General features: G+C 33.6%; 1 protein-coding gene across 29 annotated transcripts in view; it reads right to left on the bottom strand.

Moving 5' to 3' along the window:
* The window catches only part of LOC123540008 (sal-like protein 3), a 174,252-nt gene that overhangs the window by 115,423 nt on the left and 45,066 nt on the right, over positions 1-13,763 (bottom strand). Inside the window, exons 5-6 of one of the 29 annotated variants that reach the window (XR_008367808.1) lie at positions 11,207-11,763; positions 10,488-10,625 (exon numbers count right to left, since the gene is read on the bottom strand). The exons of 21 other annotated variants lie outside the window; for them this stretch is intronic. Coding sequence is in view for 6 of the 8 variants with exons in the window: in XM_053526615.1 (XP_053382590.1) it covers positions 10,384-10,625 (242 nt within the window). In the remaining 2 variants the exon portion in view is untranslated. Of the gene's footprint in view, positions 1-217; positions 1,691-2,280; positions 2,972-3,724; positions 5,814-7,126; positions 7,544-8,570; positions 10,626-10,736; positions 11,764-13,763 lie in introns of those variants that run through there. 7 more of the 29 variants (XR_008367809.1, XM_053526624.1, XM_053526621.1 and 4 more) reach the window with 7 other exon arrangements.

Raw genomic sequence — 13,763 nt, 5'->3', positions numbered from 1 at the left:
AAAAGGGTGGTGATTATTTAGGGCTTTTGTGATCTGCTTTAAACTAACCTTATTTGAATGAAACTTACAGCATTTGATTATCATTAAATCTGAATAAAGAAAGACTTGATTTTAAAATGATTAATGGGGGATTTTTTTCCAACCTTATACATCAAGTCAGAAAACATTACTTCACTCAAAATATGCAACTAGAAAAATAAATAAAAACACTTACACGCTGTGGAAGTATTTCCAATTTTATTTCATACAGATTTTGTGACAGGCATTTTAATGACAAACAAAATTTTAATGCATTAAGTAAGTTCATTTTTGTAATAATTTCAACAGAAGAAGAATCAACATGTAAAAACAGAAAATAATAGTTTTGTCATATCTGCGTAAGAAGTGGGTAACTTTCTACATGTTGATGCTTTATAAGGGGTTAGTGCTGGCTGATCATGGTCTACACTGTCCACTATTCAGTCAGTTAATTTTCAGTGAACACCCCTTCCAATAATAAATTATATTGCCTAAATTGAATGATGGACAAATCCATTACAGAAATTTAGCAGGGTTAGGGTTAACAGTAAAGAGATAATGAAACCTCAACAGGGTGAACAATTTAAATTCCAATGGCAGAAAATACAGCTTGAATGACATTATGTGTTGCAAATTTCTTTGATGAGTTTTTTTTTAATATAGATTTAAAAACTAACAATACCTGTAACTTACATCCGATCTTTTATAGTTGCCCTTTAAGCAGAAGGCAAGTGGTGAATTTCAATCTGTAAGGAAATCCCAAACTAAATGCTTTCCTGTATTACACAGATTCATCAGTATTTGCTGTCAATCAGTGTTACGACAAAGAATGACTGTTATTCACTTATTTCCAGATATAAAGTCCATAGTTTACATCTTAATTGTTAGAAGTGCATGTATAATTAAATAACTGTCCATTACTAAAATCTAAGTAAACAAAGAAGTCTTAGTACCCTCTGTAGATACTCACAATTTCACTCAAATGCCAAAAAGATTCAAATGCATCCCAGCTTAACTTCACAAAAAAGTATTCCTCTACAGCCTTTTTACATTAACTGTACAAAAGAAGCATTCCTCTACCTCAAATGCACAAAACGAAGTTCTGTCTCTCTACAACCAATTAGCTTAAATGCACAAAACAACTGTTTCTTTCACAGCCAATTTAGCTTTATTGCACAAAACAATGGCATCTCTGACAATCAATTTTAGCTCAAATGCACAATACAACTGTTTCTCTCACAGTAGCTTAAATGCACAAAACAACTGTTTCTTTCACAGTCATTTAGCTTAAATGAACAAAACAACTGTTTCTTTCACACTCAATTTAGCTTAATTGCACAAAACAACTGTTTCTTTCAGTCAATTTAGCTTAATTGCACTAAACAATGGTTTCTCTGACAATCAATTTAGCTCAAATGCACAAAATTATTGTTTCTCTCTAAATTAATTTAGCTCATATGTGAGACAGTATGTTTATTCATATTGTCTCGGTCGGTAAAAGCTTTGAAGCAAACATTACAAACATAAGGTTTCTCTCCAGTATGAATTCTGTAATGGCGCTGTAGGTTCCAATTTCTTGGAAAACATTTCCCGCACAAGTCACACGCGAACGGCTTTTTCAAAGAGGCTTTATCAGTGTGGCTGCTAAAATTGTCGCCTTTATTTAGAGTTCCTGAAAATACAGAAAAACGTCATTCAAATATTTATCATTTTTCTTTAGTTCTACCACAATTTAGACATGACAGCCAAAACAAAGACTTATCTATCATTTCATAATAAACAGAAACTTTATTTTATACTCCAACGGCATTATACTACATCCTAAATTGCAAGAAAGTAACATCTTTTTCTAGAGAACATTTTTAAATGTCAAACCTTTATGTCCAGAAACTTACGAATAGGAAGTTTTTTTTAAAAGGCTCATCAGGACTTTCCTAAGTTTGGTTCTCTTCTAGAGTGAGGAAATTACCGAAGACGATGATGGTGATGATGATGATAATGATGAAATAGTAAATTGGTGAAAAAGGAAAAAAGATCATTCTATATTAACTTGTTTTGTGCACAAAAATAGATTCACACATTTTAGGGCTCAAATTAATTTGATAATAATTGGGGAAGGTGGGGTACTACAAGGGATCTACCCTTACCTGGATCTGTTCTGTTTTCTAAATCTAAATTTCAGTGAACAATTATCAGATTATGACATTCCATAATGCAACAGAACTGAAACTTGGGCCGTACTTGGACCACTAAAATGCTAGCTAAATAATACACAGAGAAACTTTATTAGTAATAAAATCATGACAGAAAATGTAGAAACAAATTTATGCAGGAAAGTTGTGGGTACAGGTGTCTGTTTTTCTTTCATTTTAGACTTCTATACTTTTTAATGGTTTACTTCAATTCCATCAAGACTGATTTATTTCAATACTGATTTTAAAAATATTTCCACTCCACATGTTTATCCTTGCGACGAACAGTTTTTCAAATTCAAGCACAAGACACAAAGTTCTTTATGTAGCCCCTTGCAGTGACATTTTATTCAAGTCTTGAAGCATTTATTTGAGTTTATACATTCATGTAGACAACTAAAATTAATATTTATTAAAGTTGCCTTCATCAGCGAAAGTCTTGAAGCATACTAGCGATTTTATAAATTAATGTGGACACTCGATGTTTATGCAAGTTGTCTTTGTCCGCGAAAACCTTGAAGCACGCTAGCAAGTTTACACATTCATGTGGACAACTAAATGTTTATTCAAGTTGCCTTTGTCAGCAAAAGCCTTGAAGCATACTGGACATGTGAACGGTTTCTCTCCAGTGTGCATTCTATAATGTCTCTTCAGCTGCCAGTTCTTGGGAAACGTTTTACCACATTTGTCGCACGGGAACAACTGACCCTCCGGTGCTGTCATACCATGCATCTGGTAAATCTCTCTTGCCCTGTCGCCCTCTGAAACAACAGAAAAGGAATACACAATTATTCACAAATTCATCCTGCAGATGAGTCAAAGCAGAGTAAAATACTATTTGCACTTAAGTGCCAAATTGTGACTTATTTTCTACTAACACAACAAAACTGAAAAGCCATCTGGTGCCCATTTTACTCGGGACAAAGTTAGAATTTGGGAGTAAAATGTTTCACGAAAAACATTTTAAGTTGATTCATCCTAATTATTTGGCTATTCTTAGAATCTGTGCAAAACAAAAATGATATAGATCTTTCCTAAAAATGAATTAATGACATCTTTTATCAAAATGATACATACATGTTATATCCTATGAAATGAATGTGTTTTGAAAGTTCATACTTAGGACAGAACTTGGGGTATTGTGAAACAGGCCTCAGATCAATTTACATCTGTCCTAAAACCTGACACACTGGGTAAGTACAACAAGACCACTGACAAATCACTATTCACAAATCAGTTCTATTCTCATAAGTATTTGGCAGCATCTTTTATTAGGGCCAAAAAGCATTATGTAAAGAATTCTGAGGAATACATTTTCAGAGGAAATGTTACTAAGGTAAACAAAATTCTGGTCCTATAAATAGTTGGTGTGCAACACAATATTCACCAACACTTCAAGTGGTATATTACAAATGCATATATGCATATAGGGAGTGACTTTAATTATCACACTTGTAAAAATATTAATCTGCCAAAAGTTTGACAGGTTCCCTTTGTCAGAAAATACACACTCATATGTCACACTTATACCAGTATATTTTTAAGTTCATATAAGTCTATGGTCTGTCAAGTACACAATCAAATGTCTAACATGAGTGTCTATCTCTATATTGTCACATTCATATGCACCAACCTATGTTTTGACATTTTCCCTTTGTCAGAAAATACACAATCAAATGTCTAACACTTCTACCTCTATATTGTCATGTTCATATGCACCAACCTATGTTCTGACATCTTCAATTTGTCAGAAAATGCACTATCACTTGCCTTTCAATTATACCTTTATATTATACATTCATATTGATCAACTTATGTTATGACACGTTCATTTTTGTCAGAAAATACACCATCATATGTTTAACACTTGTACCTGTTTATAGTTATGTTCCTATGAATTAATCTAGGTATTGCCAGGTTTCCCTTGCCAGAAAAAACATGAACACATGTCTAACACTTGTACCTTTATTTTGTTATATGTTGACAGGTTCCCATTGTCAGAAAGTGCACAATCACACATCTCACACTAGAATCTTTATTTAATTATGTTCATATGGATCAACCTATGTTTTGACAGGTTCTCTTTTTCAGAAATGTACGATCATATGTCACACTTGTACCATATACTGTTATGTTCATATGGATCAACCTGTTTTGTCAGCTTCCCAGTTTACAACCGTACGACTCACACTGGAACCTTTACATTTTTATGTTCATATGGATCAACCTATGTTTTGACAACTTCCCAATATACCAGGGATCATCCTAGGTCAAAATTTTAGGGAGAGTTCTCCCTCCGCAGAATTTAGGGAGAAATCAAGGAATTTAAGGAGAAGATTCGACATAGTATTCAGTTTCCTGCATATAATTATATATTTCCACTTTCTGTGGGTCTTGCTATAATTTATAAACAGTAATTATTTAAGGAAATTGATCATTGCATTATTATTTTCATGAATTTCTAAATAAAGTATTAACTTAGCTAAGAAAAAGTCGCCTTACAATTTTATTCGAAATTTACACGTCCAAAACTCGTAAGTTTATCAGGTGCACGATCGAAATGCCATGAAAATTTTCATTCATGTTTCGATTCTCGTGCTTTAATAATGCCCGATTCTTGCATCAACTTGTTCAGATTTATACATCTAATTGATATATTTATCAATCTTCATCAAAATAATACCAAACTCATAGATATTGGCAATCTTTTTACAATAATTCTGTACGGCAGTTGAGACGTCCGCGTAATCGTATTTTTTTTTATCAACAGCGCCCGGGGAATTCATTTACAGAAATTGGCCGTATTTGAAATATTTTTTGAAGTAAGTTTTAATAAAATAAATAAATAATATACAATTGATGCATAAGATCATGCACTTGTTAAGTTTATCAGCTTTTTACACGCCGATTGAAAATTTTCAAAAATGGCGGCGGCTTACAATATTATTGATTATAACACTGTGGGATATTAATGATACGATTCACTGAAGTTTGACAGGTGAGTAGGCAGGGTTGACTATGGATTTATCGGTAATTTAATCTAGAATATGCATAAAGTTTTACAACTTTAAGTAAACAGATTACAACACTCAGAAAAACTCGGCGATCCGGATTTCGCCTGGAGGCGATAATTAGGCGAAGTGGCCGACTTTACAGCGACGATATCGCTCAAATCGCCTTGTAGGATGATCCCTGTATACGACCATACATTTAAAACTTGAACCTTTACATTTTATGTTCATATGGATCAACCAATGTTTTGACAGATTCCCTTCGTCAGAAAGTGCACAATCACACATGTCACACTTGTACATTTATACAGTTATGTTCATATGGATCAACCAATATTTTGACAGCATCTCAATGTACATCCATACTTGTAACACTTGAACCTTCATATTTGTATGTTCATATGGATCAACCTATGTTTTGACAAGTTCCCTTTGTCAGAAAATGCACGATCACATGTCTCACACTTGTAAGGTTTTTCTCCAGTGTGAACTAACACATGTCTCTGCAGCCATGACTGGTACAGGAAGCTTTTCCCACAAAATGTACACATGTATTTCTTCCCTAGATCCATGTCTTCTGCCAAAGTTCCACCTGAAAGATAACCAAAGACATTTATAAATTGAAAGTATGAAAATACATATTAGACACACACCTTCAACACAACACTTCAAAAAACTTTTGACGAAAACCTGTAAAGAACCACAGCATCATGGTTTATACATACTGTATGTGTGGATTTAAGGTGGTCTGGTTTACCTGGTGCAGATGGTGGTGCACACATCAGGAAGAGGGAGTCTGAGAGCAGCAGCTTCCAATAAAACTAAGTTAAATCTAACATTATCAAAAACTTGACATAAAAATTATATCTTCATGATTCAGCAGCTTACTATTTTAGTGACATTTTACCTAAATTGAGCTTGGTAAATCAGTAGTTTGTCAAGATTTGAACATCTGTTTTATTACCTGAATAATAACATCTGTATGTATCAATACACAAAGAATTATGGCTTTTTTTTCTTTCTTTTTCGGAATATTTACACAACCTTTACAGTCACATATTTTCTTCTATCCTCTACCTCATTATTCTAACAACTGGTGCCTTTTGCCATGACAAATAATACATATTTACAACATTCAACTTGATGCTTACTACTTTTATTTCAAACAAAGATGTCATCATCATATATTCACATCATAGCCATCTGCCACTGTACTTCAGATTACATAATGAAGCCATTATAAAAAAAAATAAAATGTCAAACATCAAGCATGATAATTCCAGTTCTTTCTTAAGGACTAAAGTCTTGTTAATGATTTCAAAAATTGAATAATACTGTAAAATCATTTAATTTCATAGGCAAAAAATTTCATGGTTTTGGTCAAAACAGCTATTTCTTGGGGATATGAATTCGTGGATTTCAATTAGAATGTAAAATGAATGGGAATTTTACTTGTTTGTTGGGATAAAATTTCGTGGATTAACTAAACCACAAAATCCATGAAAATTAGTCCCCCACATAATATTAATGATTTCACAGTAAATTAAGACAACTATTGGACAAATAACAAAGCTAATATAAAGTCATTTACATAACCATATATATGGCAGTACCCCTATATTATTCAGCACAAAACACATAATGAACCGTGCCATGAGAAAACCAACATAGTAGGTATGCCACCAGCATGGATCCAGACCAGCCTGCGCATCCGCGCAGTCTGGTCAGGATCCATGCTGTTTGCTCACAGTTTCTCCAATTCCAACAGGCTTTAAAAGCAAACAGCATGGAGCCTGACCAGACTACGCAGATGCGCATGCTGGTCTGGATCTATGCTGTTCGCAAACCCACTATGTTGGTTTTCTCATGGCACGGCTCATACGGCTTTGCTTATAATCAGAAGTTGACAAAAGTTAAAAAGCTTTTTCAGAATCCATGCATCTTCCTTTATTCCTATATAATATGAGCAGTTCTTATTCATTTTTTGTCCTTTTTATTGAATTTATTTCATAATTGACAATGAAAAGGCAACCTGACGAATGTTGATAGCCCAAAATTATTCCAATTAAACACACACATATTTCTTCACTTATTTCAAAACTGTTCATTTTTGCAAAATATGCAGATTGAAAACATGTTTCTTCAAGTTACTCTTCACAGAGAAGGCTCGTCCGCAAAAAGTGCAGGAAAAAGGTTTCTCCCCAGTGTGAACTCGCATATGTCTCTGTAATTCCCAATTTGAACGAAACGATTTCTGGCAATAATCGCAAATGTTCTGTTGATAACTGGGTGTTCCTGGATGAACGGGTGGCGCTGAATGATCTGAAATAATATAAAAGAGTAACAAAATTGAGATCACTGGTTAAATATAAACCTGGAAGAATTTGATTAATACATTAAACTACTCTACAGAGGAAACTTTTCTTTTTTGTGAAACTATACTGAAGTTAAAGTTAAAACACCACTGTTCACTTTATAAAGCCAAAGCAACTTTACTTACATACTATAAAACAACATTGTCTAGAAACACATTGTGTATTATATGGTTGTGATTTTGTCACATAAAACAGTCCATCTAATTTTCCATGTAAAACAATCTCAATCAGTTCGTTATACATGCAGTATATTTCTTGATTAAAATAACATTACTTCACCAGTTATGTAGCAAAGAAAATTAAATGAAACTTTTATGAACTCTGTGTGTGTCTTTGAACCATCATAAGATGTCTGTTGTCACTAATTAATACAATGATCACATCATATAAAATACACAATTACTGTAAAGTTGTTGAATTTCATACAAAATTGTGTATTTCACTTTAGAAGATAAAATGAGCGGGAACTTGATTTGGTCGTGCCGTGACAAAACCAACATAGTGGCTTTGCGACCAGCATGGAGCCAGACCAGCCTGCACATCTGCAGTCTGGTCAGGGTCCATGCTGTTTGCTTTCGAAGCCTATTGCAATTAGAGAAACCATTAGCTAAGAACAGCATGGATCCTGACCAGACTGCGCATATGTGCAGGCTGGTCTGGATCCATGCTGGTTGCAAATGCACTATGCTGGCTTTCTCATGGCGCAGCTCAAATATCACCAATTACACAGTTACAGTTTTCATATCCCTAGCTAGCTTCAACCTTCTGTTGCAGTATTTATACTATCTCTTAAGTTAACCCTTATCATTTTGGACACGATTAATTCTGCCTTTGTGAACGCTGTTCACCATTCAATCAGCTTTTTTTTTTTTTTTTGGTAAGCACCCCTTTTAACAGTTAATGGTACTGTCCAAATTGAAAGATGGACAAGTTCATTATAGAAATTTAGCAGGGTAAGGGTTAACTATAACAAGTTTCAAGTTTCAAATTTATTGACAATCAGCTTAGTACATGCTTTTGATCACACAAAAACAAAAACAGAAAACATTAATGGCAAAGACAGATAAATAAATCAACATATAAACAAAACATCAAGTAGTCTGAATGACATTATAATCAAATTTTAAGAAACAGTCATAATTTCAATATAAGTTTCTTAAATTAGAAGCACCTTTAGTATAATGATCTGCACTGTTATCCTTTCAGTCAATACTTTTGGGGTAAGCACCCCTTTAGACCATTAATGGCACTGTCCAAATTGAAAAATGGAAAAGTTCATTATAGAAATTTAGCAGGGTAAGGGCTAATATTCCCCAACAATGCACATTAAATTTGCAAATTCTTTGCTAGTTTCAATTTCAAAATATTATATAAATATTGCATGCCTGAGAGGGTGATATGAAAAATGTTCACCGTGAGATATATGAGTATTGACCGAGGTGCCAGCCGAGGTCTATATTCATATTTCGAGGGGTGAACATTTTTCATATCACCCTCTCAGGAATGCAATATTTATTTTATTATACCTAAAGCTTATAAGGGTCAAAGCATTAACTGGAAAATCAACATAATAATTTATTTAACATTAAAAACTAATTACTAACCAAATAATGAAGACAGAATTAAAAAGTGTTTACTTGTTAGGACTCGTAATTTGTGGCGACTTTGCTGTAATAAGACTTTTTTGATAGATTTAGTCGAGACGTTTACATATCGCTGACCCCTATATTTATTTTTTAATATTTCAACATTGCGTCAGTCAGTAGCATTCGAAAAACGGCGATAACTTTCTTTCTCTAAATGAAACATAAGTGTGAGCACTCATTTTCTTAGTTAGATCATTTCCAAGCTTATTGTTGTAGTTTCGATTCAATTTTTGATGAAAAATTGTTTTCGAAATGTTTTGCACATAGCATAAAAAAGAAAATAATCAATGCGAAAGTATCTATCTCTCAACGGGTGATATGAAACAATAACATCACATGCGCAGGAAAGACAAAATAACGCTGTTGCACATGTGATATGAAATTATGGATCATATCACCTGCGCAGAAATTAAAAATAACGATTTTGTGCGTGTGATATAAAATCACTGGGGAATATGATATATTATTCAAGTTAAACTAATGGGAAATTTGCATTGGACAGTTATGTGAGGTATAATAATCATGAATATTACACAACATCATGTCCTCAAATACAAACTGTCATGTTTTGCTAATTTTTAACATCACAAATGAGGCTCCTAACGAAGAAAAATTTTTGGAGCAAAATCGAAAATTATCAAAGCCTTGGTATGCAACTTTTACTTACTTTATTGCATCAAACACACTGAGAACAACACTATGTAATACCCAAGACACATATACAGCACAGATAGCTACGTCTAGCCACAGATAGAAATGTAGCAATCCGTATAGATCCATACCTGAGTTGTACCTTAAAGTAGTAATCCGTATCAGTCCGTACCAATCCGTACGGCTCTGGTACGATTCGATACAGATTACTAAGTTTCTATCCGTAACTAGACGTAGCTATTTTCACTATATGTGTGACTGGGGTATTATCCCCTTTTGCTAACTCTCAATTTCTATCCAAATATGATATTTTATGATAATTTTGCATTGTCACAAATTTCCTCATCATTTGACATTAAATGAGGCATGATATGAAACTCTCCAAATCTATGGAAATATTTGGCAGTTTTAGATTATCGCAACTCTTCAAATCTCCAATTCTATCAACATGTTTTAACATTGTGATATCAAAGATGATATCTTTCAACTGTCACGTATCTTGAAGCTCTTGAATTCTATCGAAATGTTTTGACATCATGTGACGTTTAAGGTGGCATTTTTGTGCTGTCGCGTATTCACAGAAATTACACGTATACGGCTTCTCTCCAGTATGACCCATCTCATGTCGTTGTAAAAGTGATGGAGTCCGAAAAGACTTGCTACAGATCCCACAACGGAACTTGTTAAGTGTAATATCAGGACTGTAACCGGAGGTATTCCAACTATAATTATCTGTAATAAAAATCAAAATACAGTTAAACCTCCAAAGAACATAACATCTCCATATAAAGGCATAATTATATCGAGGGAAGGAACAAAGAGACTGTTACCACATATTTTTTTTTGCCTAGCACTTTTATGTTTTCCCACTTACAGAGTTTCTATACAAACAAACCCTTTCTACAACAAACTCTATTCAATGAACAAATCACCATTTGCTTCATCACGCTATTTTTAGATTAATGGGCAAGTATTACATGTATACAAAAAGAGGCATTAGGATGGTTCAACATTGTTTTTAATGTCTAAATAAAATAAATAAATTCCCTTAGATGAAAATGGTCTGATTAACAGTCACAGAACTAAAAACACTTAAAATTTTCTAACTTAGGACTCACATTTACAAAATGTTATGTATTTCAAACCACATAGAGTTGTTCTTCCTCATATGCATCAACAATATAAAACTGAACTCAATTTTCTAAAGAGTGATCACACAGTGCATAATTTAACAGCATCAATTACACACGCAAAAATTTACGCAGATTTGTGAAGTTCCGAGTCTCTTAAAACTGTGTCATCCATGTACTCACATTAATAAAATGGCCTTCAAAGAAAACTGTAACTGCTGTCAAAGAACTGTTTATGCTACTTAAAACACATAAGTCGTAGGCTCGTAGCTATTCTGGAGTGCATTGTAAGTTTTTTTACAATGACATTTCAATGTTGCCCTATGTTCACTTTCAATGTCAACCCAATTTCGAAGAAAAACATTATTTTGTTTAAGTCTGCTTTCAGGTGACAATTTCATCTGCCCTCTACTCACAACCCTATTCAGGAGTAAAATGTGTTTTTATTCATCCTATGCGCTTTTCTTTGACAATTCTGTAAATTTCATATATTCACAACAAAAAAACGTCCTTGTCCTATTCAGTTATAAGATGTTTTTTTATCATGTGTGTTTTCAGATGACAATTCTGTGTGGTCCTATAGTCACAATATTGGCAGGCAAATGGTTTCTCCCCAGTGTGAACCACCATATGTCTCTGTAGCTTTGCCGAACTAGGAAATATTTTGCCGCACACGCTGCATCGGCACACAAACACTGTATGACCTCCACTCTGAACTGGAACTCGGATACTCTGTTGTCCTGAAAACAGATATTGAAACACAATGCTAACTTAAAGCTGTTTTACAGTATAAAAAAAATTAACCAAATTCACTGCAAACCAACACTGCATATTCTATAACTATAAACGTCATTCTTGCAAAGAAGTTACGAGAATATGTTTTAATAAAGCTCCACAATACAAAATCATTACAGATCTAAGAATTGAATTTTGTGCAATATGTGCATTTTGACTTTACAGCTGTTTATGAAATTTTAGGAAGTTAGAATAGCAACCCCAGCTAATTTTTTAAATGTCTTATTTATCAATAAAACCTATTTCATAATAAAGGTCTTGATTAGACAAGCTCAGAACAGTTTACTTTTTCTAAATATCTCTACCAGAAAAAAAGTTATGGCAATTTAAATACGTGTATTTTTCGCAAAATTTCACGCACTTTTTTATAAGATTTTCTCATTTTTGGTAAATTTTGTACCAAATCGATGGCACCGAAAATGACAGATTTTTTAGTAAATTTGCCATAATTTTTTTATTACTTGAGATATCTTCATGAAAATTGGCAGTCTTGTGTAATTTTTGGTGCTCTTTTCATTTTTGCACTTAAATTTTGGCTAGGACCTGGTATATACATGTCAGTTTTCTTTAAGTTGACAAAAAATCAATGTAGATTTCGACATTTATTCAAAGATGAAGACACATCATACACATAAAACAAAAACATAATGTAACAATAATCAATATTTGCTTTATACAATGTAAACACTAAAACATAGCAATATCACTTGGTTATCTAAATTAAAAATAAATAGCATTTATCACAATCATTTTAGCTTAAACTGAACCAGAAATCTGAGATGTGAGGAACTGGCATAATTAAGCTGGCCCAAAGTCAGACTGTTTTTGCCATGACATGGCTCAAATTAAATGAATAAATAACATGTTCTTATCATAGTCATTATACTGTCACACATACAACAACCTTTCTCACAACTCAAAAGTATATTTTGCTGTATTTTTTGAATTTTGTGTTTATTTCCTCATGACAAGAAATGTACCACAAGCGCCCAGAATTTCTGCACTCGGGTAAAAATGCACGTTTTATAATAAATTCAAGAGACACTTGCTGCACATCCTTCCGGGATGGCCAAGTGAAATGCCCAGGTCGCCTTGTTGGAGCCATGAAATTTACAAACAGACAGTCATCACAAGTTTTTTCAATAATGCCCGGGTACCAACTGTCCTGGTAAGCAACAGCTATATATTCACCGACACTGAAATTTTCATTGTTTATATTCATATCATTTTCAAACTCATTTTCATCATCTATTTCTGCTTCAAGTCTCTTTCTCTTTTTTATTTTTTATTTTTTTTCTACTAACATGTCATTGTGAATTTCTTTTAGTACACATTTCTCTGATTCTAAATGAAGTTTTCTCAATGACAGCCCCCTTTTCTTGCGTCTTTCATAACTTTATTTCTGTCTGTAGAGGGCATATGAGAAAGCCATTTCAACATGTTATTGCGATTTCTTTTCAGCAACTGTATTGAGGAGTGGTGGTGCATAGATGCATTTGGGCGACGTTTTTGACTGGAATCCAAGTCCCCAAAATGGTGTTCGCAGCCAAGATTGGTCGACTGTGCATAGCCTGTGCATTTCAAATCTTCTGGGTTTGGTTCCTCACTAAACTGGCCACCGGGGAGAAAATCCTTTAACTGCTTTTCAATGCATCTAAGCATTGCACTAGAAACTACTTTGATTAATTCAAGCAGTAACTCTGTTTTGTCAGATTTTGAACACTTGATTTTCAAATAATTTTCTGTTTTGCACATCAGCAACATCATCAGATTGCCAGTGATTTTCAGGGTTCAAGAGAGTTTTGGGATTTGCAACACAAGTTTGCAAATAGTCTGCAAGGCTCTGAATATGTGAATAAAGCTTCAAATAAGGCACTAAGCCAGACGTAACAAGATTCCAGTAAGGTCCTGTAACTCTGAGAAAGAACAGTCCAAAACAATGAAG

The sequence above is a fragment of the Mercenaria mercenaria genome, chromosome 16 (assembly GCF_021730395.1).
Source record: "Mercenaria mercenaria strain notata chromosome 16, MADL_Memer_1, whole genome shotgun sequence".
NCBI lineage: Eukaryota > Metazoa > Mollusca > Bivalvia > Venerida > Veneridae > Mercenaria > Mercenaria mercenaria.
The sequence above is the reverse complement of the archived record's forward strand: the minus strand, read 5'-3'. Positions and strand labels throughout refer to the sequence as shown.